General features: G+C 39.3%; 1 protein-coding gene across 10 annotated transcripts in view; it reads right to left on the bottom strand.

The window, feature by feature from the left end:
- The window catches only part of ERC2 (ELKS/RAB6-interacting/CAST family member 2), a 993593-nt gene that overhangs the window by 599972 nt on the left and 367884 nt on the right, over positions 1–25737 (bottom strand). For all 10 annotated transcript variants that reach the window (XR_009732518.1, XR_009732519.1, XR_009732517.1 and 7 more), the window contains one exon: positions 14867–15034. Coding sequence is in view for 7 of the 10 variants with exons in the window: in XM_061396628.1 (XP_061252612.1) it covers positions 14867–15034 (168 nt within the window). In the remaining 3 variants the exon portion in view is untranslated. The remainder of the gene's footprint in view (positions 1–14866; positions 15035–25737) is intronic.

The following is a 25737-nucleotide window of genomic DNA, read 5'->3' as shown; positions in this document are numbered from 1 at the left end:
TCATTAAAGTAACCAGCCCTACCACTTCTGTGAATCAACACGCCTTGTAAATATCCTGTGAACTCCACTGCTCTCTACTTGCCTCCTGATTTCTGTGAGAGATTTATTACTACTGAAGAATTATATTAACATGCTCTTGTATCAGTTTTCTATTGCTGTGCAACAAAATGCCACGGTGGCTTAAAACGATTTCCATCTATCAGCTCACAACTTTGTAGGTCAGATTTTCAGCAAGGTCTCTATTCAGGGTATCCTGAGAATGAAATCAAGGTGTCGGCTAGAATGAGTATTTGTCTGGAGGTTGTAGAGAAAAATAAACAAAAAAACAAACACTTCTGATCGTACCCTTGTTATTGGCAAAATCCAGTTTCTCGTGATGTTAGGACTGACTTACTGCTTCCTGGCAGGCTGTCACTGAAAGCCATTTTCAACCCCAGGGGCTGTCACACTTCATGCCATGTGGTCCTCTCCATCTTCAAATCAAGTGGAAAACTGCTCACACAGTGAGTCCCCCTCCTATTTTGAATCCATTACTGCCCTGACTCTGACCTCAGCATTCAGGTTGAAAGGGCTCATACAATTAGGTTAAACCTACCCAGATACTCTCCCTTTCTTAAAGTGATCTGTGCCATATAACATAATCTGTGTTAAATATATCATATTCACATCCTGGGCATTATTCAGGGAATACATACCAGAGATGTGTGAAGTCTTAGGGGCCATCTTATTGTTCTATCTACCATAGCACTTTTGGTAAAATTATAAATTGCTTTATAAACTAATTATATTACCCAAGAGTTGATTACATGCTGGTGCTATTGCTCATTCTCAAAACCCAGCTACCTTAAAAGGATGTGTGATAAAATGTCATGATGAAGACCTCAAACTGCCATATACTCTATGCCATTAATTTAGAATTCAACTTCTGGAAAAACAGTCTATTCAAAGCAGTTATATCTTCCAGTATGCAAAAGGTATAGTATAATTAAGTTAGGATAAAGGGGAAGAAATGGCAATGAGACTACAATATCAGGACAATATTAAGAGGTCCCTTACCCACAATAGGACTTCCCTGGTGGCTCAGATGGTGAAGTGTCTGCCTACAATGTGGGAGACCCGGGTTCGATCCTTGGGTCAAGGAAGATCCTCTGGAGAAGGAAATGGCAACCCACTCCAGTACTCTTGCCTGGAAAATCCCATGGATGCAGGAGCCTGGTAGGGCTACAGTCCGTGGGGTCACAAAGAGTCGGACACGACTAAGCGACTAAACTTTGTTTACCCACAATAACTGCAGGGTTATGTGCTCCAAGAACACATCACTTACAATTTATGTTTATTCTTCGGGGAAAATTAGGACACATATTATAAAAGTTTTTAATTACAGATGTCTCTGTACAATAAATATAACATCATAAATGCTAATATAGATATGTGTAAACTCTTCACAGCAGGGTAGAATCCATTGCCAAACACAGGATGAGTAACAAACACACATAGAAAATTTTCCTTCCCACATAAATAAGGGTGATTTAAATCAAATGGCTTGGGGAGTACGTGGGAAGAAAATGGAACCATCCCCAGACTGATATATGTAAAAGTTCAACCACCTCTAATTTCTTATCACAAAACAACAGCTGGCAGTTGAGATTGACAGATGTGTCAAGATGCCTTTACCCATTCAGGAGAGCAGCCACAGTCAGGGCACTCTCGGCACTTTTATTTTAAGTCTTCAAGAGGTTTTACAGGTAATTACAAACAAACTTCTTAAAAATCCATCATGCTGAAATTGAGTACAGAATATAAGGTCTTAACACAGAAGCAAATATTTATTTAAAAGAGAATTTGCCTTCCCTGGCCCAGGATCAGCTCTCTCAATGAATAAGCATCAGTTCTCAGCATGATCTGGCCCTGAACTGCATTTTGAAATAACACAGATAATCACTATTGCCACTAGCAAGTCATAAGGGATTGGAAGAGAACATTTATACTACAGAAGTCAAAATGACTCTCAAAGCTTAACTATAAAATATTGATTTCTAGAAAAACAAACAGTAGAAAAACTTCCCTGAAATTTGTTTCCTAAATGGGATGGGCAGTGTAGTCCATCAATATTAACTTCTAATTCTGCCAAATGCACTGTGCTGCCTCTTCCAGGCAAATCTTTGCAAATACTATTCTCGCTCCTTTCACTGGACAACACTTTCTATACTCCCTCAGACCCCAGTTTAGTTATCAGCTTTTCCAGAAGTCCTCCTTTACCATCCTACTGCCGTAATAGCTGAGGTGTCCCTCCTACATGCTCTAGGTACCTGGCTGGCATAGCACACATCATACTCTACCTTGCCATTGCCTGTTCAGTGTTTTTTTTCCCCATGAGTGTGAACTCCCAAAGGGCAGAAACTGTACCTTCTTCAATAGCTCCTGTATTTCTCAATGCCTGCAGAGCATTCAGACCCTTATAGATACTGAACATGTATCATTGGATAACTGAATGGTAGGAAGGAAAGGCAAACGGGCCAGAACAGGGCAGTGATGCCCCAGGCCTCAGATACCATAGGGGAATGGAGAGAAGGAAAAGGAAAAATATAATCAGAGCCCAGGCTCTGTCACTAATTAGTTCTCTGACCCTAAACAAGTCTCTTAATCTCAGAACTCATGTACTGAGTAGGGAAAAGGAAAAGGTTGGACTAGCAGGGTTCATCAAGTCTCTTCCATGTTTATGTTCTCTCATATCTGTCTTCAGGACTGTCCATGCTTCATCAGCATACACATTTTAACAGACAAATACTATTCAGTTGGGTTCAACAGAGGGAAAGGGGTAGAAAGATGCAGCTGGGTACAGTGCCTATAGATGTTGACTGAATGCATGAATAAATGAGCAGGCTTCCCCAAATCTCTTTAATTCTCCACCGGAAGGTGAATTTTTTGGCTTTGGTTCTTTTGATAATAAAATGTAATTTCATCAAGTCATCTCTAAGAGAAGGGCAACCTCAAATCCCTTAGAAGAAAAGCAATATACACAATATACACAATGGAGACAGATGGTGAATTCACTGCTTCCCCAAGAAACTAAGGCTAACTAAGGAAGCCACCATCTCCAATCAAGAGATACAAAGTGACCTTTGAAATATCATTTCATTTGGATAAAATGATTAATAGTATCAACTGGTTAAAATCAAGCTGTTTCTTTCCTAGACCACTGATCACTGGGCAAATCCAGATAGGAACAGCAAACACGCATGCTTGTTTGTTCTGTAGAATTTTCCCTGAAACCCTTGACATCAACCTGATGTCATAATAAAGACACAATGTATTAAATGATGCCAGAGTAAAATGCCTTTCAGTCAGTTCAGTCCCTCAGTCATGTCTGACTCTTTGCAACCCCATGGGCTGTAGCACACCAGGCTTCCCTGTCCATCACTAAATCCCAGAGTTTGCTCAAATTCATGTACATCAAGTCGTTGATGCTATCCAACCATCTCATTCTCTGTTGTCCCCTTCTCCTCCTGCCCTCAATCTTTCCCAATATCAGTGTCTTTTCCAGTGAGTCAGTTCTTCACATCAGGTGGCCAAAGTATTGGAGCTTCAGCTTCAGCATCAGTCCTTCCAATGAATATTCAGGACTGACTTCCTTTAGGACTGACTAGTTTGATCTTCTTGTTGTCCAAGGGACTCTCATGAGTCTTCTTCAACACCACAGTTCAAAAGTATCAGTTCTTTGGGGCTCACCTTTCTTTATGGTCCAACTTTCACATCCATACATGACTACTGGAAAAACCATAACTTTGTTGGCACACCTTTGTTGGCAAAGTAATGTCTCTGCTTTTTAATATGTTATCTAGGTTGGTCATAGCTTTTCTTCCAAGGAGCAAGCGTTTTTTAAATTCATGACTGCAGTCACCACCTGCAGTGATTTTGAAGCCCAAGAAGATAACGTCTGTCACTGTTTCCATTGTCTCCCCATCTATTTGTCATGAAGTGACGAGACCAGATGCTATGATCTTAGTTTTTTGCATGTTGAGTTTTAAGCCAGTTTTTTCACTCTCCTCTTTCACTTTCACCAAGAGGCTTTTTAGTTCCTCTTCACTTTCTGCCATAAGGGTGGTGTCATCTGCATATCTGAGGTTATTAATATTTCTTCTGGCAATCTTGATTCCCACTTGTGCTTTATCCAGCCTGGCATTTCGCATGATGTACTCTACATGTAAGTTAAATAAGCAGGGTGACAATATACAGCCTTGATGTACTCCTTTCCCAATTTGGACCAGTCCATTGTCCATGTTTAGTTCTAACTGTTGCTTCTTGACCTCCATACAGATTTCTCAGGAGGCAGGTCAGGTGGTCTGGAATTCCCATATCTTGAAGAATTTTCCACAGTTTGTTGTGATCCACACAGTCAAAGACTTTGGCATAGTCAATAAAGCAGGTGGTTTTCTGGAATTCTCTTGCTTTTTATATGATCCAGTGGATGTTGGCAATTTGATCTCTGGTTCCTCTGCCTTTTCTAAATCCAGCTAGAGCATCTGGAAGTTCTCGGTGCACATACTGTTGAAGCCTGGCTTGGAGAAATTTGAGCATTACTTTACTAGCGTGTGAGATGAGTGCAACTGTGCAGTAGTTTGAGCATTCTTTGGCATTGCCTTTCTTTGGGATTGGAATGAAAACTGACCTTTCCCGGTCCTGTGGCCACTTTTGAGTTCTTTAAATTTGCTGGCATATTGAGTGCAGCACTCTCACAGCATCATCTTTTAGGATTTGAAATAGCTCAGCTGGAATTTCATCACCTCCACTACCTTTCTTCATAGTGATGCTTCCTAAGGCCCACTTGACTTCACACTCCAGGATGTCTGGCTCTAGGTGAGTGATCACAGCATTATGGTCATTATCGGGGTCATTAAGATCTTTTTTTGTATAGTTCTTCTGTGTATTCTTGCCACCTCATCTTAATATCTTCTGCTTCTGTTAGGTCCATACCATTTCTGTCCTTTATTGTGCCCATCTTTGCATGAAATATTCCCTTGGTACCTCCAATTTTCTTGAAGAGATCTCTAGTCTTTCCCATTTTATTATTTTTCTGTATTTCTTTGTATTGATCACTTAGGAAGGCTTTCTTATTTCTCCTTGCTCTTTTTTGGAACTCTGCATTCAGATGGATATATTTTTCCTTTTCCCCTTTGCGTTTCACTTCTCTTCTTTTCTCAGCTATATGTAAGACCTCCTCAGACAACCATTTTGCCTTTTTGCATCTTTTTCTTGGGGATGGTACAGTGTCACGAATCTCCATCTGTAGTTTTTCAGGCCTTCAGTCTATCAGATCTAATTGCTTGAATCTATTTGTCACTTCTACTGAATAATCATAAGAGATTTGATTTAGATTATACCTGAATGGTCTAGTGGTTTTCCCTACTTTCTTCAATTTAAGTCTGAATTTGGCAAAAAGGAGTGAGCCACAGTCAGCTCCTGGTCTTGTTTTTGCTGACTGTATAGAGCTTCTCCATCTTTGGCTGCAAAGAATATAATCAGTCTGATTTCAGTGTTGACCATCCGGTGATGTCCGTGTGTAGAGTCATCTCTTGCATTGTTGGAAGAAGGTGTTTGCTATGAGCAGTGTGTTCTCTTGGCAAAAACTCTGTTAGCCTTTTCCCTGCTTCATTTTGTAGTCCAAGGCAAAATTGCCTGTTATTCCAGATATTTCTTGACTTCCTACTTTTGCATTCCAGTCCCCTATGATGAAAAGGACATCTTTTTTTTTGGTGTTAGTTCTAGAAGGTCTTGTAGGTCATCATAGAACCATTCAACTTCAGCTTCTTTGGCATTAGTGGTTGGGTCATAGACTTGGATTACTGTAATATTGAATGGTTTGCCTTGGAATCAAACAGAGATCATTCTGTCATTTTTGAGACGCTTCAAAATGTTTTTTTTTTTTCCAAAATTTCAATTTTCAAAATGCTTTTGCTTAGACCCAATAACATACAGCTACCTTCCAAACACAGAACATACATTGAGAATTTATTATATAATACAGTGTTTGTGTGTGTGTTAGTCACTCAGTCATGTCTGAGTCTTTCGACCCCATGGACTATAGCCCACTAGGCTCCTCTATCCATGGAGCTCTCCAAGCAGGAATACTGGGTTGCCATGCCCTTTTCCAGGGGATCTTCCCAACCCAGGAATTGAACCTGGGTCTCCCTCATTGCAGACAAATTCTTTACCATTTGAGCTACCTGGGAAGCCCATATAATACAGTAAGTTAGCTTTTTCTTATACTTTTTACCAAAGAAGGCAATTTCAAAAGAAAACTGGCAAATCACGAACGCTAACCTAGACAATAATTTTTTAGCTGCAGATATTGAAGCAACATAGGTTAACTGACGTTCAGTCAACAATGAACAAATGAAGTGCATTTTTTGTCAGAAAAATATAGTCTTAATGATCTTTTCCAAATGACTGAAATGTTGACATTTAGCTACAGAAATTTAAACTGGGTGATACCTGATAGGTGACCCACATCTATCTAAATCAGATGTTTTATTTCTATCATACATTCCGTATACTAAAGTTAACCAGCATCCCTCTCCAAAGTAGTTGATTTGATCAGAATAGTCAGATCAGTTTGAACAATTCTAGTAATTTTAATACTTCAAGAGTGCTATAAATGTACTCTTTTTAACATATGTGATTATGTGAAACATATCATGTGATTTACATATTATTTGATTAACATGTGAAAATTATAAAACAGAAAGTAATATTAATAGTTGAATCACACACACATACACACACACCCAAGATGTTCACCTCTGTTAACTTCCTACAATCATGCCAGAGAAAAGCTAAAAATGTTACAGATAAATGACCATGATACTAAGTAAATCACTTTAAGGATTACTATCTCAAGGCAAGGAACATAGTGATCCAAGATGAGAAGGGTGGTCCAAACAGAGGAAGAAAAGGGCCCCAGTAAGCCAGAAAAGGTCTGGAGAGTAATCTGCTCTAGTAGGGGCCAAGGAGAAGGGTGTCCCTCGTGCATTGTAGGATGCTTAGCAGCACCCCTGGCCTCTCCCCTCCAGACACTTGCCGCGATCCTTCAGCTGTGGCAACCAGAGCTCCAGACATTGCCAACTGTTCCTCTGGAGGGCTGGGGCTTGTAAAGTACAGTCCAGTTGAAAACCACTGCCTTAGACTCACAGCCACCTTGGTTGTAGCCCCAAACCCCAAGTGTCAGCCAAGTTCCTGGCTTCAAACATAGAGCAAACTTGCCTACACTGAGGTCTGACCTTAGGTGACCAGCTCACCACAAAGTGGAACAGCTTCCCAGATTGCTCCCCTTGGGACTAGGCGAGGAGTCTACTGAACCATGAGTTCATCTGCGACTAGTCCAGGAAAGCTGCTTAGATGTCTCAAAACGTTTTTCAAGGTCTCAGTCCTTTAAAAGCCAACAACCAAAACAAAGTGAAAATACTATGAGAGCAAAAATGCTGCACTCCTTTGAAAAGGAAGCTGTAAAACACTCCAAAAGCTTCATGGTACATGAAGAGTTTCATAGAGGAAAAGATAAATGTAAACTAAAGGTCACTATTATCTTTTTTCTAAAAACAGATTAATACATATTATAAAAAATCCAGTTCTAATGTCATATTTTTTAATTTGTTTTCCTATTTTTCATCACGTTATTTAGTAGCTACATCTCTGCCAATTTGGTATTAAAAACAGGCATCCTTGTGTATCAGCCTTAGGTTAATTGCTGTTATGACCAACCTAGATAGCATATTCAAAAGCAGAGACATTACTTTGCCAACAAAGGTTCGTCTAGTCAAGGCTATGGTTTTTCCTGGGGTCATGTATGGATGTGAGAGTTGGACTGTGAAGAAGGCTGAGCGCCGAAGAATTGATGCTTTTGAACTGTGGTGTTGGAGAAGACTCTTGAGGGTCCTTTGGACTGCAAGGAGATCCAACCAGTCCATTCTGAAGGAGCTCAGCCCTGGGTGTTCTTTGGAAGGAATGATGCTAAAGCTGAAACTTCAGTACTTTGGCCACCTCGTGAGAAGAGTTGACTCATTGGAAAAGACTCTGATGCTGGGAGGGATTGGGGGCAGGAGGAGAAGGGGATGACAGGGGATGAGATGGCTGGATGGCATCACTGACTCGATGGACATGAGTCTGGGTGAACTCTGGGAGATGGTGATGGACAGGGAGGCCTGGCATGCTGCGATTCATGGGGTCACAAAGAGTCGGACACGACTGAGTGACTGATCTGATCTGATCTGAAAAGCTAATGAGGGGGCTTCCCTGGTGGCTCAGTGGAAAGAATCTGCCTACCGATGCAGGAAATGTAGGTTTGATCTGTGGGTTGGGAATTTCCCCTGGAGAAGGAAATGGCAACCCATTCTAGTATTCTTGCCTGGGAAATTCATGGACAGAGGAGCCTGGCAGGTTATAGTCCATGGAGTCGCAAAAGAGCTGGACACAACTGAGTGACTAAACAATGACTACAAAAGTTAATGATTCCACTTGTCTCATGAGGGAGGCAGGATCATAAATAGAAAAATGCCAGAATAGTGTGGCAGTTAAAATTAGCTCTATCATCTCCTTGCCATGTGACTATAGGCAAGTCACTCACTAAACCAGTGTCCCATTTAAAAAATAGGGATTTTAACTGTATCTACATGCCAGTATTTTTTTTTTTTTTTTGGTAAGGACTCAACCTAAAGATGCAAAGCCCTGAGAACAGTGTCTTGTATACAGTAAGGATTCAGTCAACAGCGGATTATTCTCCTGTTATGAAAATTATCATCTTCATGATCATAATTGGAAATTACCATTGATAGCAATTTTACTGTATCATTCTCATTAAATGCAATGCCATGCCTCTAATAAACCAGTAAGTTAGAAGTCAGAAACGGAAGAAGCAGCATCCTCTTTGTGGAACAAAACAGTATTTTCTGTAAATGCAACATTTTCTTTTTACTAAAAGGGAAAATTAAGGAAGAATGACTAAGCTCCCTCACTCAGAGTCTTCATCTTCACTTTCCCAGAGTAATGGAACAGATGCGGGTAAAGCAGCACTTATTTCCTTACCTGTGCTTTTCTATTCACGGGACAGTTCCATCTTGTAACCTACACAGAATACACTGTTCTGGGAGTAACAAGTGGGTTTGACATTTCACTGGGGCAAATGACTCTTTGTATAGCTAACAACATTCTTGGGCCAGGAGTGACTCTCAAAGCCATTTCTCCCAAATTCTCATTCATTCAGAATTTACTGACATAATTTATTCATCATATGCATATTGACTGAGGACTATCACTTGAAAAGAATTCTGCAAGGAGCTGGAGGTATCCTGATCATGATGGCTGGGGCACTCAAGGAGCTTAGCCCTGGGAAGGAAGACAACATTCACTAAAGGGGTGCAGGGGTGCATAACTTCAAAGTGAGTAAAAAAACAAAAAAGGTTCTCTAGGGGGTGTAAAAGCTCTCCCAGTCCACAGTGTGAGCAAAGACCTCCCAAACTAAGTGACACAAAAATTGAGTGGAAAGCTCAGGAGTAAAGCTGCTGCTGCTAAGTCACATCAGTTGTGTCCAACTCTGTGCGACCCCATAGACAGCAACCCACCAGACTCCCCCGTCCCTGGGATTCTACAGGCAAGAATACTGGAGTGGGTTGCCATTTCCTTCTCCAATGCATAGAAGTGAAAAGAGAAAGTGAAGTCACTCAGTCATGTCTGACTCTTCTCGACTGCATGGACTGTAGCCTACCAGGCTCCTCTGTCCATGGGATTTTCCAGGCAAGAGTACTCCAGTGGGTTGCCATTGCCTTCTCCACAGCAGTAAAGCTAAGAACCACATTTCCCAGATTCCTTTTAAGTAGGGTCTGGGTAGATCCTGCTAATGAGAGGCATTTGTGTGAACTTTGGAACTCTGGGCTAGGACTTTGAATCTTGACCAACAGCATGATGTGAGGGGAAAGAGGGGAAGGTGTGAGGGTGGCCAGTGGCAGAAAAGACACTTAACCAGAAACTCTGCATTACATGGTCAAGGCACTGTCTGCTTTCTCTTGGTCTCCTAGAGTTGTCCTGATTCTTGATCATCCCTAATATGGTTCTACCAGCAATTTACTGGGTCTCTGGATATTCTTGTAGTAAATATTGTTTTGCTTAAGGTAGCCTGAACTAGCTTCTGCTCTTTGCATCCATCAAGTGCTTTGTTTCTACTAACAGACCACATTATAAAAGTCTATCTCCCCAACCAGCCTGTCGGTTTCTTGAGGACTGGAGAGTGTCTTTTTTCTTTTTGAACCTCCAGGACTTAGAGTAGTGACTGACTGACACATAGGGAACACTAGTAAATGCAAAATGGATATGATTTTTCACATGTTTAAAAAACTAAGAGATTTGCCAATAAATTTCTTTAACACTGAATGTTTAACACTGAAAAAGAGCTCAAATGAGTCAAAAAGTCTTCCATACCTTACATCAATCTTACACTCACATGGTAATCTCTATGTTTCATAGTCATCTTCTGAGTTTAACTTTTAAATATACATTTCATGAAGCAACTCACTACACTAATAATCATACTCCTGTAGCTTTCTTTCCTCTGTTGTCATACAGAATTTTCACCATCATATTTCCAAAGGGGTAGAATAAAATTGCTAAAGGGGGCAGGTCCACACTCACCACTCCCAGGAGCGAACTATATACCTCTCTCTCCCTGCCCTTTCCAACCCACAGGGCAATCCAGGAAGCTCAGTAGGCAGCTAGTGACTTTAGTGTCCAGAGAGATCACCATCTGTTTCTCTACCCCGATAAATCAAGTACCTCTGCTCTATAAAGTCACGTTGCTTGTGAGACTAAGACCTAGAATGAAAATGGAGACAGAATTTTTGTCCAATTTAATGGCTTAAAAAAAAAAAAAAGCAAACTTTTCTTGGGTAGTAAATTTATGCTGCAAGAATCTAGGAACTACACAGCAGTCTGAATTTGATCTGGTTCAAATAATGCTACCATGTCCTAAAATCCTAGTCATTATACACTTTCCAAATGTACAATGTCATCAAGGTTTTATGACATTTCCTACAAAAAGGTAGCACTTCATCAGCGGAAGCTTGAATTCAGGTATGGGAACAGAATGCTACGGCTGCTGCATGAAAATGGTGCTGCTCCTCTGACTTCAGTATCATAGCTGCACGGGGATAATACACCAAACCATTTTCGTACATGCACCTTTTTGACCTGTACTAAAACAATTCTATATTTCTTTGAACTATTGAGTAAAGCCAAAAACATGTATGGTAGGACCAAATCTATTATGGATGACTTCTGTTTTCCTACAGAAGTTTGATCAGAGATAGTATGCCACCTGGGGTTCTCTGTTTCTTCAATTTCACTTCCTTCCTCAAGTAACAAAAGGCTTAGAGCATCATGTCTGTGCCTGCTGCCCAGACATGTGACCTGTGCACATGGCTTATGGAGTACACAAAACTTCTGAGACCCAGGGCTTTGAAGGCAAAGCTGACAGATATGAGGTGCAAACCTAGCTTCACCAGGTTAAACATGGCTATGAAAGGAGCATACCCAGTTCTACTGGCATCAAAACACAGTGCTGGTTGCCAGAGAGTCTATGAGAAAGAAATATTAAGTAACACTGAACCTCTGACATTGACACGAGTTTATTATTCTTCCATTCCAACACACCCTAATCCAAAGCTTATGCTGTTCCAATCTGGGCCTGCCCTAAAACAGCCAATTATGCTGAATGTGGTCAAAACTCTAAGAAGTCTTCAGTCCCAAAGACAATCTTTCATTAGCTCATCAGCTCCTGTATTATTTCCACATTTTGAAGTGGTTTTGAATTGTGTGCATCACTTCTTTAGATATTATTTCTCTTTTACACTGCAGATATAATAGTACTCCTTCCCCATCACTATGTTGAAAACTTTAAGCTAAACAACCTCTCCAAATATACATGAAATATTTCCAAACCCATCATCGGCACAGTTTAACTAAGTGGGATTGCTATCCTATTGTCCAAAGGAGCCATAATATATAACTGGCTTTGTTCTAGAACTTCCAAACTGATTCCAAACTTTTAAATCTGGTGGAGGGGGCAGGAGGAGGGAGTTTAAAATTTTGCAAAATATTCATGTCAGCAAAAGAAGCTGTTTGTCACTTTTGCATTGAAAGTGCCTTCCCAAAATCTTTATTGAGTAAAGTGCTGCCATTTATTCCTCAAGAATGAGGGAGCTTAGAATGGATAAAAAACAAGGTCCTACTATAGAGCACAAGGAACTAAATCCAGTCTCCTAGGATAAACCATAATGGAAAGGAGTATGTTTTAAAAAGTATGTAGAAAGCCTAGAGATAAACCAAGACACATATGGTTACCTAACCTATGACAAAGGAGGAAAGAATATACAACGGAGAAAAAAGCCTTGGGAAAACTGGACAGCTACATATAAGAGAATGAAATTAGAATACTCCCTAACACCATACATTAAAAATAAAACTTGAAATGGATTATAGACCTGAATGTAAAGCCACACACTATAAACCTTTTAGAGGAAAACATAGGCAGAACACTGTTTGACATAAACCTCAGCAGGATTTTTTTTGACCCACCTTTGAGAGTGATGAAAATAAAAACAAAAATTAATAAACGGGACTTATTTAAACTTAAAAACTTTTGGAAAGCAAAGGAAACCATAAATAAGATGAAAAGATAATCCTCAGAATGGAAGAAAATATTTACAAATGAAGCAACTGACAAAGGATCAATCTCCAAAACATACAAACAGTTCATGAAGCTTAATATCAAAAAAAAAAAAAAAAAACTCAAAAAAATGGATGGAAGACCTAAATACACATTTCTCCAAAGAAGACACACAGATGGCCAAGAGGCATATAAAAGGATGCTCAACAACACTAATTATTAGAGAAATGCAAATCAAAACTAAAATGGGGTATCACTTCACACTATCAGATTGGCCATAATTTAAAACATCTACAAATAATAAATGCTGGAGAAGATATGGAGAAAAGGGAACCCTCTTGCACTGTTGGTGGGAATGTAAATTTGTACAGCTACTATGGAAAACGGTATGGAGATCCCATTAAAAATTAAAAATAGAGCTAACGTATGGTCCAACAATCTCACTTTGGGACATATATTTGGAGAAGATGATATTTTGAAAATATACATGCATCCCAATGTTCATAGCAGCACTATTTATAATAGCCAGGACATGGAAGCAATCTAAATGTCCATCAGCAGAGGAATGGGTAAAGTAGATGTGGTACATATATACAATAGAATATTACTCCACCCAAAAAGGAACAAAATTGCATCATTTATAGAGGTGAGGATGGACCTGGAGACTGTAATACAGAATGAAGTCAGTCCGAAAAACAAATATCATATTTTAACGCATGTATGTGGAATCTAAAAAAAAGTACAGATGATCTTATTTGAAAAACAGTAACAAAGACACAGATGTAGAGAACAAACATGGATACAGGAGGGAGGGGGGCTGGGATGAACTAGGTGGTGGAGGTTGATATATACAGACTACTATGTATAAAATAGATAACTAATGAGAATATCCTGTGAGGATGGAAACCACTGAGGATGGAGACGTGGCTTTATAGGCATGCAACTTGCATACGTACACAGGGCCCCTGTACTCAGAAGGGCCCCATATTTAGTTTAATGCTTCACTATGACCATGCTGAAATTCTCAATAAAGTCTGAATAAAGGGTCTTATATTTTCATCTTGCACTTGGCCCCACAAATTAGGTAGCTTGTTGTGACTGGAGAGGTTTGGTCAGAGTGTGATACGAACAGTTTTCTGTTTTAAAAGAATTACTCCAGTTTGTATGTTAAGAACACCCAGTAGGAAAAGTAAGGGTTAAAGCAGGAAAAACAGCTAGCATGCTGTCGATACAAATAAGGTGAAAGGTGATGGTAGCAAATGTCACCAGGAGAAGGGCCAGTTAGATCCCATTTGTCTGCAGCTGCCTGGTGACATGCTTGTCTATGGCGGTGCCTTGGCCAGCCAGCTCCTACTTCTCCAAACTGGTTTCTGCTCAGATTCCATGCTGCTGCCTGTTAATCTGAGAGCCCTATATTTTTCCAACAGCTTCTTTCTGTTGGAAAAAGAGCGGGTATTAGCTTCTCTTCTTGCCTACCCTTTTCTCTAGGGAAGGCAGGGCACCCTTTGATCCCACCAAAACTGTACACAGTAGCAAACAGGAATTCTTCAAAAGAAAAATCTGGGTGTTGTCCCCAAATCTGGATCCTCTACTATGGAGAAAATGAAAGAAAGAAGAGCCCTAGCCAAGTCCAGTATCTTCTGTGTTGAATCACTGTATTACAACTTACTTCACATTGTCTCACTGACTCCAATTAAGAAATAGGTGTAAATATTACTTCACACCCACTAAGATCTGTTTGAGTCTGACAGGATAAGAGCTACTAAAGTTTATACAAATACAAAATGCACGTAAAATACCTTTAAGACCCACAAAACATATTGACTGCTCAATTCTCAGTAAAGAAAAGGAAAAATTAATGATACGTTTTAGATTTATATCTAAATTTGTACAATTATCTCTATGTTTAAGCTAGTAAATGAAAAAAAAAATACTAGTTTCCAGGTGATCAAATAAGTAAATTCATGAAGTTGTGCTAAAACTGACATGATACAATCACCAGTAAGTTAAATATCAGTAAGTTTAAAGTTTACACTCACTAATCTAAAATTTTTGAACAATAATTTCTTCTTTCCCACACACTCAAAAGTTTCTCTGAAATGACAAAATATGGATGATACCAATTCTCAATCTGAAGAGCTTACATCAGGTACTCACCTTTTTCTGAAGAACATTGATTTTCCTTTCCTTCACTTCTAACATATCCTTCATGTCTCGAATCTCTCCAGCCAGTGTCCCCTTCTCTTCTGTGAGGTCCTGCAGCTGTTTCGTTTTTTTATTGAGAAAAGATTCTTTCTCTTCTAGCCGTAATCTCAGTGCATCTACCTGAAATCAGGAAAAAGAAAAAAGCTTGCAGTTTTACAGAGAGGTCATCAGTAACTACATCCTGCCCTGGGAGGTGGGTGGGGCAGCAGTACACCTTCTCAGCAGCGCGATCAAATACTGCTCATGGGCAACTCCAGGCTGTGTGTTTTAAAGCCTACATCTACCTTAAAATCCTACTGCATGTGTACTTTAATTATAAGGTTTATATGAAATAAGACGTTATGAAGTCATCTCATGTTCTGAAGCCGAAAGATGGGAAACAAAGCACGTGAATTCTCTGTATCTTTGAGAGCCCAGGGAGGGTACAACACTGTTCATGCCACGTAGCATCCTCCGGGAATACAGAGAACGCAATGAGCCATGCCACGGACATCTGGGAGAATAAGACTGGCAATAGAGGAACGCTCCTAAGTTAGAAAAAGACGTGTAGCCAAGATGAAGTAAATGCTGTTAGAGGAAGAAAACGCTGTGGATGACACCTATTCTACAGCTTCATGAAAGACTGCTTTACAAACACTAAAGAAAAAATGTAGATTTCTACAATTTCTGCTTTTCAAATGTTGGTAATAGAATGGGGAAACATAAGCTTTTCTTTTAATGTTAACATTCCAAAGATCATGTGCAAAAAATGTTTACATGGGTGACGCAGGGCACTGGGATGACAGACGACTCTAATCCTCACCTTCCACACTGGGAACTGCATAGACAGGAGCAGCATCAACACTAGGAAGCAATTAAGCATGTTATTGAGAGATATCAAAATAACCAGGCATAAAGAGTTTAAAGAGGTGACCTTGAGGAAAAAGAATGGGATAGGGGTAAGTTGGGGACTGCTGCATCTCATAGCATATCTTGTTGAACCTTTGCTCATTATACTATTTGCAAGTAAAGTTTAGATGAATACAGAAACAAACAAAAACATTTTTTTAAAAAAGGAGCAGGAATACTGTAATACGTGAAAATAGATACATAAATAGTATAAGGACAAAGAGTCAAAGGTGATTTGGAACAAAGGAAAGACACTTAGGTTTTAGGTTCTGCTTCTATCTGGGCTTCCCTGGTGGCTCAGACAGTAAAGAATCTGCCTACAAAGCAGGAGATCTGGATTCAATCCCTGGGTCAAGAAGATTCCCTGGAGAAGGGAATGGCAACCCACTCCAGTGTTGTTGCCTGAAGAATCCCATGGCCAGAGCAGCCTGGCAGGCTACAGTCCATTGGGTCACAAAGAAACACCACTGAGTGACCAGCGCTACTTCTACCTGTGAGGATGAGGACAAATAACTCTCACTTGCCCACACCAAGTCTTCAGCCTCAGTTTCTTCACTTATAAAACAAAGAGGTAATGACTGACTATCTCTAAGTGCCTGGCATTTTATGATTTTAAAGACAGCAATCAGTCCTAGGTGGAACACATCAGGGCAGAAAAATACTAGATATAAAAAAAGTTATCAGGAAAGAATCTCCTTTCCTTACCCCTGTTGAATAAAGGAGGGTCAAAGTAGTGTTTTTAAATGTCAAAGGTGATGGGGAGGTAGGTAAGCAGAGAGGTTTTCTAGTTTCTGTCCCAGACAGCAAGATGAAGCTGGGAGATCCCAGCAAGGGCAGAGGTGATGACAAGTGCTGGAAGCCCCGTTGGCTGAATGACCCTGACTGCATTATGAGAGAGGACGGACACTCTGTGTTTCCAGAAGGTGAGAACTGCTGAATCTGCAAACCTCCGATAGCTCTGCCTCTTCTCACATAATGGCTGTCGAGATCTAGGGAAAGAGGTGAAGGGGAAATTCATATCCTGGTGACCTCCCCTTTCCTAAATGAAAAACTCATGCCAGTTGCACTAAAGCTTAAACATTCCAGATTCTCCAGGGGTCTATGTAAAAAGTTATCTTCATCTACCAACTTAGAATAACATCAGTACTTATCTCTGAGTTTTCCTCTTATCTGGTGAAAAAGTGTGATTTTTAGTTTATACATAAAAGGGTAGCATTTAGTGTGTTCCTTCGAAACTGGCAGAACATGTTGATCACTGCAGGTTACAGCAGTGGTTAGAAAGGGTTACACATTCAATTTTAGGGATCTGTACATAGGCTGACTAGGACTCTGTAAAAATTGGAGAAGAAACTGTGGTCCCATTAGCCCCACATTCTACCTATCAAAGATGGTGGTCATTATCTGGACAAAGGAGACGCCCAATCCAAATCCATGATACAAATAAATTACAACCTGGGAGATAGTGAGTGATGCTAGAGAAAGTTTCAGAAGAGACTCTAACTGATCAATAATAGTAAGCTTAACATTTGTGGTGCCTTCTGGCTATGTGTGATCTTTCAATGTCTTGCTCCATCTTACTAAGTCCATAAGAGATTAAAACAGCAACCCAAGCTTTTGTAAGGACTATTAAGTAAGACTTAAGTAAGACTATTTCTCCAGGAACAAAATGGAGAGCAAAGTTGCTCATGATCAACACACTACTCGCAACACCCAAACTCTACACGACAGGAAGAAGTCTGTGCCAGCCAAGGTCTTCTGTTTGTGAGTCTATTTTCCATGCGCCTGACAGCATGTACTTAGCTTCAAAGGAATTTGAATTGTGGCCTTCAATCACCTTTACTCTATCTCTACAGCTCTGCACAGCCTCCTAGAATCAAGAAATGAAGCTTAAAGTTGTTTTTTTTTTTTAAAGACAAAATGTTGACCTGAACTACATCCAATTCTCAACCAACATTAGCCCAGTTTGCAGTAAGCAAGCATGACATCATTTCTAAAGTCAAATTTTAACTTCCAGATGGTGCAAAACCACAAGCAGGCACACAGACCTTCTGATGCACAGAAGTTTAAACACAGGAATCAGGCCAGAAAGAAGATAGTCTATTAAAAATTAGAATATGTAGTTCCAAACTGAGTATCAGTGAGTAGGATTAAAATTCCCTTCACTAATATTTAAACTTCACTCGATAGTATAGTTCATTTTTAAAAAGAATCAGAAAAGCCTACAAGTTTAGATTATATTCCAACATCAGGTAGAGACATAAAAGTTAAAATGTTTGGGAATATGAAATACCTTTCTCTACCTCTTCACTCAACACCAAATAATTTTAAGGGCCCTTGACTCTCTTTCTTAAACTTTGGCAGTTGACTCAATAATAAAACTTGGCAAAGCAAAGAGCACCATCATTTCCCAGAAAAACAAAAGAAAATTAGAACTGCATGATATTGTCAGTGCACAAAGAGCCATAGGTTGAATTCCCAGTTTTTACATATTATTTAACCGCATGGGAACTAGTCACCTAATGTTAAAACTAAGACAATCTTTTCATTTTAGGAGAATTACTCATTTCCTTCTGATCCAGTTGTGTGTATATTTGTGCCTGTATGTGGGTGCATGTGTGTGTGTATGTTTAAAAGCATGTAACACATGAAAATTTAACCTTTTACCTGGCAGTATAAAGCATAAAGCATTTGTTATCACTTCAGTTCCAGGTAATAACTTGAAAGAAAATGACCATGGCAATGAAATTGGCAAAAATTGCCAAAATCAGAGTTAAACATTATTAATCTTCATGTCAGCACCCAGGAATTATAACCAGTTCCAATGGTGAGGTATGTTTCTAGAAGTTTTGTACATAAGCTTCCTGACCTTTCTGCCGTATTTTACACAGGCCTTCAGAAACAGTTTCAGTGTTGTGACAAAACACTAAGTGCTACTTGATATGCCATAAATAATTTTTAAAAATCAAATGGTTCATTTCCATCTTAAAATGACTACAGCAACACTTGAGAGAAAGAAAAAAAAAAACACTTGAGAGAGAAAAAGGGGCCACTTGAAAATTTTCACAGATTAAATATTACTTACTTGACAACACTTCAGGCATTGAATAAACACGCTATCACAAAGCACAACTTTAAAAGAAAATGAAACTGGAACATACACAAAAGCTCCCAGTACAGTTTTATTTCACATTTAAAGTGTCGTTTGTTTGTTTTTCCTAATAGTAGACTTGGGTTAACGGTATATTTGAATTTGATTCAACTTGCAATCATTCAAATGGGGAGACAGATTCAAAGTTGGAAGTATGCATAATGTATGGAAGTATGCTTCCAAAGACAAAAACACTGAAAATAACCTAAAATCTAGAAGCCGCTGTGGTAGTAACCACTAGTTCTCACTCAAATCCAATTTGCCTTTACTTCCTGAACACTGGATCCATCTCTCTTTCCAGCCCCCTTGTGGGAAAATGGAGCCATTCATGAAATGTAAGCAGAAGCGTCATACATCACTTCCTATCTACACCTCCCTGACACCCCTCCCCGTTCTTGAGACTCTGAAGGATACATTTTCCACATGGTGGAGCTACAAGATGGCAGAACCTCCATATATCTGGATCCTCAAAAGCAGGATCACCCCTAACTCCCTGCCCCCCAACAGTATGATGTGTTAAACTACTCAATTACTATAATTTCTCCTGGTTTTATTAAAAAGTAGGTACCTTAAAACTAGAAAGGTTTGTTTGTCTTAGAGATGGCCATAAACCTACATGAAACTGGGTCACTGTTCTTCCCTCTACTCCTTCAGTGTGTAAGACCTCAAAATCTACTTTCCTCTATCCTTTCATTCCAATTCCAAAGAAGTGTGGCGGGGGTTGGGGCAGGGAGAGATGGTTGACAGAGAGCCAAGGACAGAGCTGAAAGGAAGAAGTAGCAGAATCCTAGGGAGTAAACACAGAGGTTAAAGATCAAGATCCTGGGGAGAAGAGAAAAAGAGATCAAAGAGGAAGAGTCTCCTATAGCACACTGGTCTGAACTTATATTCGTATCAACAAGTGGCTCAAGTGGACAACTCTGTTTTGCAAAGTCTCTCCACTGCAAATATAGGTGTTCAAGCAACTCATGTCAATGGCCATGGACGTACTCACCAGCCTTCAAAATGTCAAGAATAAATCAAAGGTGTCATAAGCAAAATGAGGATAATAAGAGTACCACCTTCATCAAATTACGTTAACAATTAAATTAAATAACACATGTAATGCACTTAGCACAGTACCTGGCACCTAGAAACACTCAATAAATTGCTATTGTTATTATATTTTATTATTCTGCTTTCCACAGCCTGTAACCCAGTGATTTATATACTGTAGGAATGCAATAAAGGTTACTAATCAACAGCCCTCAGGAAAAGTGGAGAACCAGCAAGTAAGGTTTTGTGCTTTAACATGTACCAGAGTGTTATACTGTCTGTCACTTACTTTAAAATATTTCAGCATACATGGTATGATATGTGTCTGTGTGGAGGGGTGGCTGGGTCCATGGGTGTATTTCTCAGCTGTGAATAAATTCTCCAGGGGTAGTTAATTAGCTATGAAAGATTTCAGTTAAAAGCTGACATGCCAGAGTCAACTACCAAAAGTGGCTCAATATTCTTTATATTTGATGAGTATCTGAAATTTGGTCAATTAACATAACTGATGTGAGGACTGACTTTTCCTTGATGAAATGGGTGGTGTTCAAGTTGTATGGATTGGCTAGAAATGTTGCACAGACACTTCTACCCTTCCAGAAAAAAGACTGAAGGTGGTATGTCCAATGAAAATACAACACAAGTCACATATGTAATTTTTAAATTTTTAGCATCCAAGTTTAAAAAAGAAACATGTAAAAGTAATATTAAGACTATATTTAATATAATCCACTATATCAAAAATATTACTTTTTAACATGTAATCAACATTAAAAAAATAATATATTTTACATTTTGGTATTGTCTTCAAAATTCAGCATCTACTTTTCACTTTCAGCATATTTCAATTAGAACTAGTGACATTTCAGGTGCTCAATAGCCCCATATGGCTCATGGTTACAATAGTGGACCATGCAGGTCTATGATTCTAATAAACTCAAAAGTTTCAATCCTTAGACTTTTATCTCCCCTATGGAGAAACACTCCAGGGAGGATTCTGGACCAATATCAAACATGGCTGACTGAGCCATGCCATAGGAAATAGTGTCCCACTGGCCTCACATGAACCTTTTATGGTCTCAAAAGAACAGAGAGCTGGAATTTCACGGAGCACTCAGAAAGACTGTATGACTGATATACTACCTGGAGACGAGGTCACAGGCAGGAGTCTTCTCTTCTTTAATCGTCAGAGGTTATCGATCTCTACCAAAGAGAACTACCTAACTGATTGGTGATTTAGTTAGCATGATCTTTCTGCAGTCTTGCTGAAAAGAAACATTCAGAATAATCATTGATTTTTTAAAGCTCTTTCATACAAATCTCAAAGTTGCCTTTAAAAAAAAAAATGACCTTCAGCAACTGCATCATTAAAAAGTAGCTATACAGTGGCTTCCTGGTGGCTGAGTATTAAAGAATCCACCTGCCAAAGCACTAGACATGTGTTCAATCCCTGGGAAGATACCACATGCTGCATAGCAACTAAGCCTGTGGATCACAACTACTAAGCCTGTGCTCTAGAGCCTGGGAGCCTTAACTACTGAACCCATGTGCCACACTACCGAACCCACATGCCTAGAGCCCATGCTTCACAACAGGAGAAGCCACCATAATGAGAAATCCGCACACTACAACTAGAATGTAGCCCCTGCTCACTGCAACTGGAGAAAAGCCCTTGCAGCAGTGAAGACCCAGCACAGCTAAAAAGAGAAGGGGAAAGAAAAAAAGTTGAGATGAGGGTGTGTCTATCTCTTAATCTATATTTAGGTCATGTCTTTCTACTCTTTGCCTTCATCTATTTTGATTTCAGATTTCTCTTCTCTGTAGGTACTCTTTATTTCCAGTAACTAAATTATTTATTCATTCATTCAACAAATATGAAGAATTGATTTTGTGGCAGGAATTGTCCTAGTCATTTTAACAAGACTTGAGAGTCCCTTGGACTGCAAGGAGATCCAACCAGTCCATTCTAAAGGAGATGAGACCTGGGTGTTCATTGGAAGGACTGATGTTGAAGCTGAAACTCCAATACTTTGGCCACCTCATGCGAAGATTTGACTCACTGGAAAAGACTCTGATGCTGGGAAGGATTGGGGGCAAGAGGAGAAGGGGACGACAGAGGATGAGATGGCTGGATGGCATTACTGACTCAATGGACATGAGTTTGAGTGAGCTCCAGGAGTTGGTGATGGACAGGGAGGCCTATGCTATGCTATGCTAAGTCACTTCAGTCATGTCCGACTCTGTGCAACCCCATAGATGGCAGCCCATCAGGCTCCCCTGTCCCTGGGATTCTCCAAGCAAGAACACTGGAGTGGGTTGCCATTTCCTTCTCCAATGCATGAAAGTGAAAAGAGAAAGTGAAGTCGCTCAGTTGTGTCTGACTCTTAGCGACCCCATGGACTGCAGCCTACCAGGCTCCTCCGTCCATGGGATTTTCCAGGCAAGAGTACTGAAGTGGGGTGCCATTGCCTTCTCCGACAGGGAGGGCTGGTGTACTGCTATTCACGGGGTTGCAAAGAGTAGGACATGACTGAGCAACTGAACTGAACTGAACACTAGAGTGATGCTGACTAGGGAAAAAAGGACTAGATAATCCCATTTCTGTGTGTTGGCTTTCATCTACCAATCCGAAACTTAAACATTTGACCTAGTGGGGGTTAGGAAATCTATATTTTAAATTATTTAAATAGTACAAAGAGAAACAATGATGGCTGTATTACAGATTGCTTCATAATTTACAATATACCTTTCTACTAAATTAGAAGTCTGTTCTCATATAATTTCAATTCAAAAAGTAAAATTCAGGTATATTTAGTATTGCATAACCACATGCTGCGCTTATAAAAGTTAAGTTACAATCACCAGCTTGTTAATAACACAGTTGAGATTTTCAGGTTGTAAAGATGCATTTTGTCTTACCCACCCATCAAAAAATCATACCCAACTCCCATATGCCACCTACCTGAAGAAAACAATGCTGGGTCAAGAATGTTTCATATCACCTACATGGAAGAATTCATATCTTATGTGGGTTAATAATCCAGCCAACTTTATAAAGCCTGTTTTCATACTCAAGCTTTTGGCTACTTCTTACACTAAAATTAGGTGGTTTTAAGTGACTAGTCCAAAGTTCAAAATTTAATGTTTAGTTCAGTTCCAGCAAATTTCTGAAAACACATGGGAATTGTAACTCATGTGTTAATACTTAAAGTTTTTGTTAATAAAACTTCCAACACTAACCTTACCTCATTGAACTTACCTCACTGGTTTTTATGCTCACTATAAAACTATAGCTGTCATAATATTTTTGAATTACTACAAAAGGAAGCAAGCTATTCCAAAGTCAATGTTATTTTGCAACATGATGATAGTTATAAATTCAAATTACTTAAAACCAATTTGCAAAGCTATCAATCTTAGTACCTCCTAACATTTAAAATGCCCATCTTCAAAACATTTACTATTACCAAAAAAATACATTGAAGAAAACACCATGTGTCATTCATATTGTACTATTCCTTCAAGGAAGCACACTAAGTTTAAACATGAAAATGCATCTTAACATAAAAAGTTCAAATACTGGTCCTACTGAGATATGCCATGAACTTTTTAACCTATCGTTGAGGCCTCAAGAACTTAAATCATTGATAATTTAGTAGGAAGACTAAACAATAATTTCGTGATCTCAAGGTCAGTTATGTTCAATAAATCCAAGTAAGTAATCTCCATTCATATACATATGACACGTTTGTAAATGACTACTAAATGAGAAACTATAGTACATTTACTTAAAAGAGAATTAAAACTATATTTTAAAGTCAGGGCCCATACTCCTAAAGAATGGAGACCTATGTTCAAGGATCCATGAGTTTGCTACAAAACTTATTTTGTCTTTTCTTTTTGATGATTATCTCAAAAGTTAAAGTGAACTTATTCTGGATCATGCAAATAATTCCTGATAATCGAGGATTGTTAAAAGATCTAAATATTTGCCTTGGTATTTGCACCTCAGTTTTTTGGGAATGAAATGGAAAAAAACACAGAAGAAATATATCTTATTTCTCTGATATATTCCCTCAAAATCTTGGCCGTAGGACATCACGGCGAACAGGAAAGCAAGGGGGTTATCAGCACTACAGAAACTGCAACCAGTGAGGAAACCAGGTTAATACACAGCACGCCACTGTGCAGACTTCTGAGCTAGCATCTGAGCGACAGTAGCTGGCACCATATTCATATCAAATATAAATTTACATCCAGCAAACAATCCTTTTTCATATAAAGTGAATATCATTCATTTAAATTTTATAGGCTTTGACGTATTTTCATTTAGTGTGTAATTCTGATTTGGTTTCATAGTTCTGTAAGAGCTATAAGCATGCCTAGTCTTATCTTTGTACCTAATTAAGTAACATAAGTAATAATTATTACATAAAACAATACTGGGTGCCATAATGTTCTTTTAATTTTTTTCTTTAAAAGGAATTTCTTCCCAAGAGAGACATACTGCTCTAAAGTAAACAGTATTTGTTCTTTGAAACCCTCCTGGGTGTTGTGCAAAAATTAATTGGGGGAGTGGAGGTTAGCTCTATGATCAAGCCAACTTGGGAAATGCAGCTACTCCCCTGATTTATGGTAGACATTATCATATTCAAGGTTCTAAAATCCCACAGCCAAGATCTTACTTAACTTGATTTAAGTCACCTTTGCTCACATCTATTTAAAAAGAGAACTCATGTTTTTCTAAGAACAATATCCTTCAGAAAATTTTATGAAAGATTATTCTCCAGTATCTTTTAGCAATCAAAATTTTAAGGCATGCCATGGATATGAAATGGTTGGGTGTGGTGAAATGGGGACACACCAAAGGATTAGATTCAGAAGGCCTTGGCTTGGAGCCAACTAGATACATCTGAGATGTCCTCTGTGGACAGCAGTGTGTTTGGTGATGCAACAGGGTGTCTCATGCATTCCTCAGGGCCATCTATGATGTAGGTATTATTTGTAAGTAACAATACTGAAGCTCAGAGGGCTTTCAGGGCTAATGTGGTTAGACTAGGTTAAACCCCCATATTCTGGTTCAAGATCCACTCCAGCCTCCATCCCAAGTTCACATCTGGCTCTGCCAACACCTGAGGGTACAATCTTCAAGAAAGTCAGGTACTTTTTAGGGACTCATCTACCTGCTTTATAAACCAACAAAACTTCACTCAACGGCCTCTAAGGTCATCACCTATTCCAAACTTCCATGATGTAAGGAGGTCAGAGATCCAGACACTAAAACATATTTTAAAGCTTCAATAATTAAAACAGTTTGGTATTGATGTAGGAAGAAAAAGATGCAATCCAAAATAGATTCACATACTTAGAGAAATTTAATATACAGTAAGAATGGCACTATATTCAGTAGAAAAAACTAAATTTCTCAGTGAATAATGGCTAAAAACTGACAAATCATTCAGAAAAATAATAGTAAAGGCAACCTATTGTATAGCACGGGGTGTTAGTCTCTGTCGTGTCCAACTCTTTGTGACCCCACGGACTGTAGCCCACCAGGCTTCTCCGTCCATGGGATTTTTCAGGCAAGAATACTAGAGTGGGTTGCCATTTCCTTTTCCAGGGGATCTTCCTGACCCAGGGATCAAATCCAGCTCTCCGACACTGCAGGCAGACTCTATCATCTGAGCTACCAGGGAAGCCCAGTAAAGGTAAATCCTTACCTAATTTCTCTTGACAAAAACAAATTTCTAAT

Source organism: Bos javanicus, chromosome 22 (genome assembly GCF_032452875.1).
Source record: "Bos javanicus breed banteng chromosome 22, ARS-OSU_banteng_1.0, whole genome shotgun sequence".
Lineage (NCBI taxonomy): Eukaryota > Metazoa > Chordata > Mammalia > Artiodactyla > Bovidae > Bos > Bos javanicus.
This window is presented reverse-complemented; position numbering and strand designations above follow the sequence as displayed.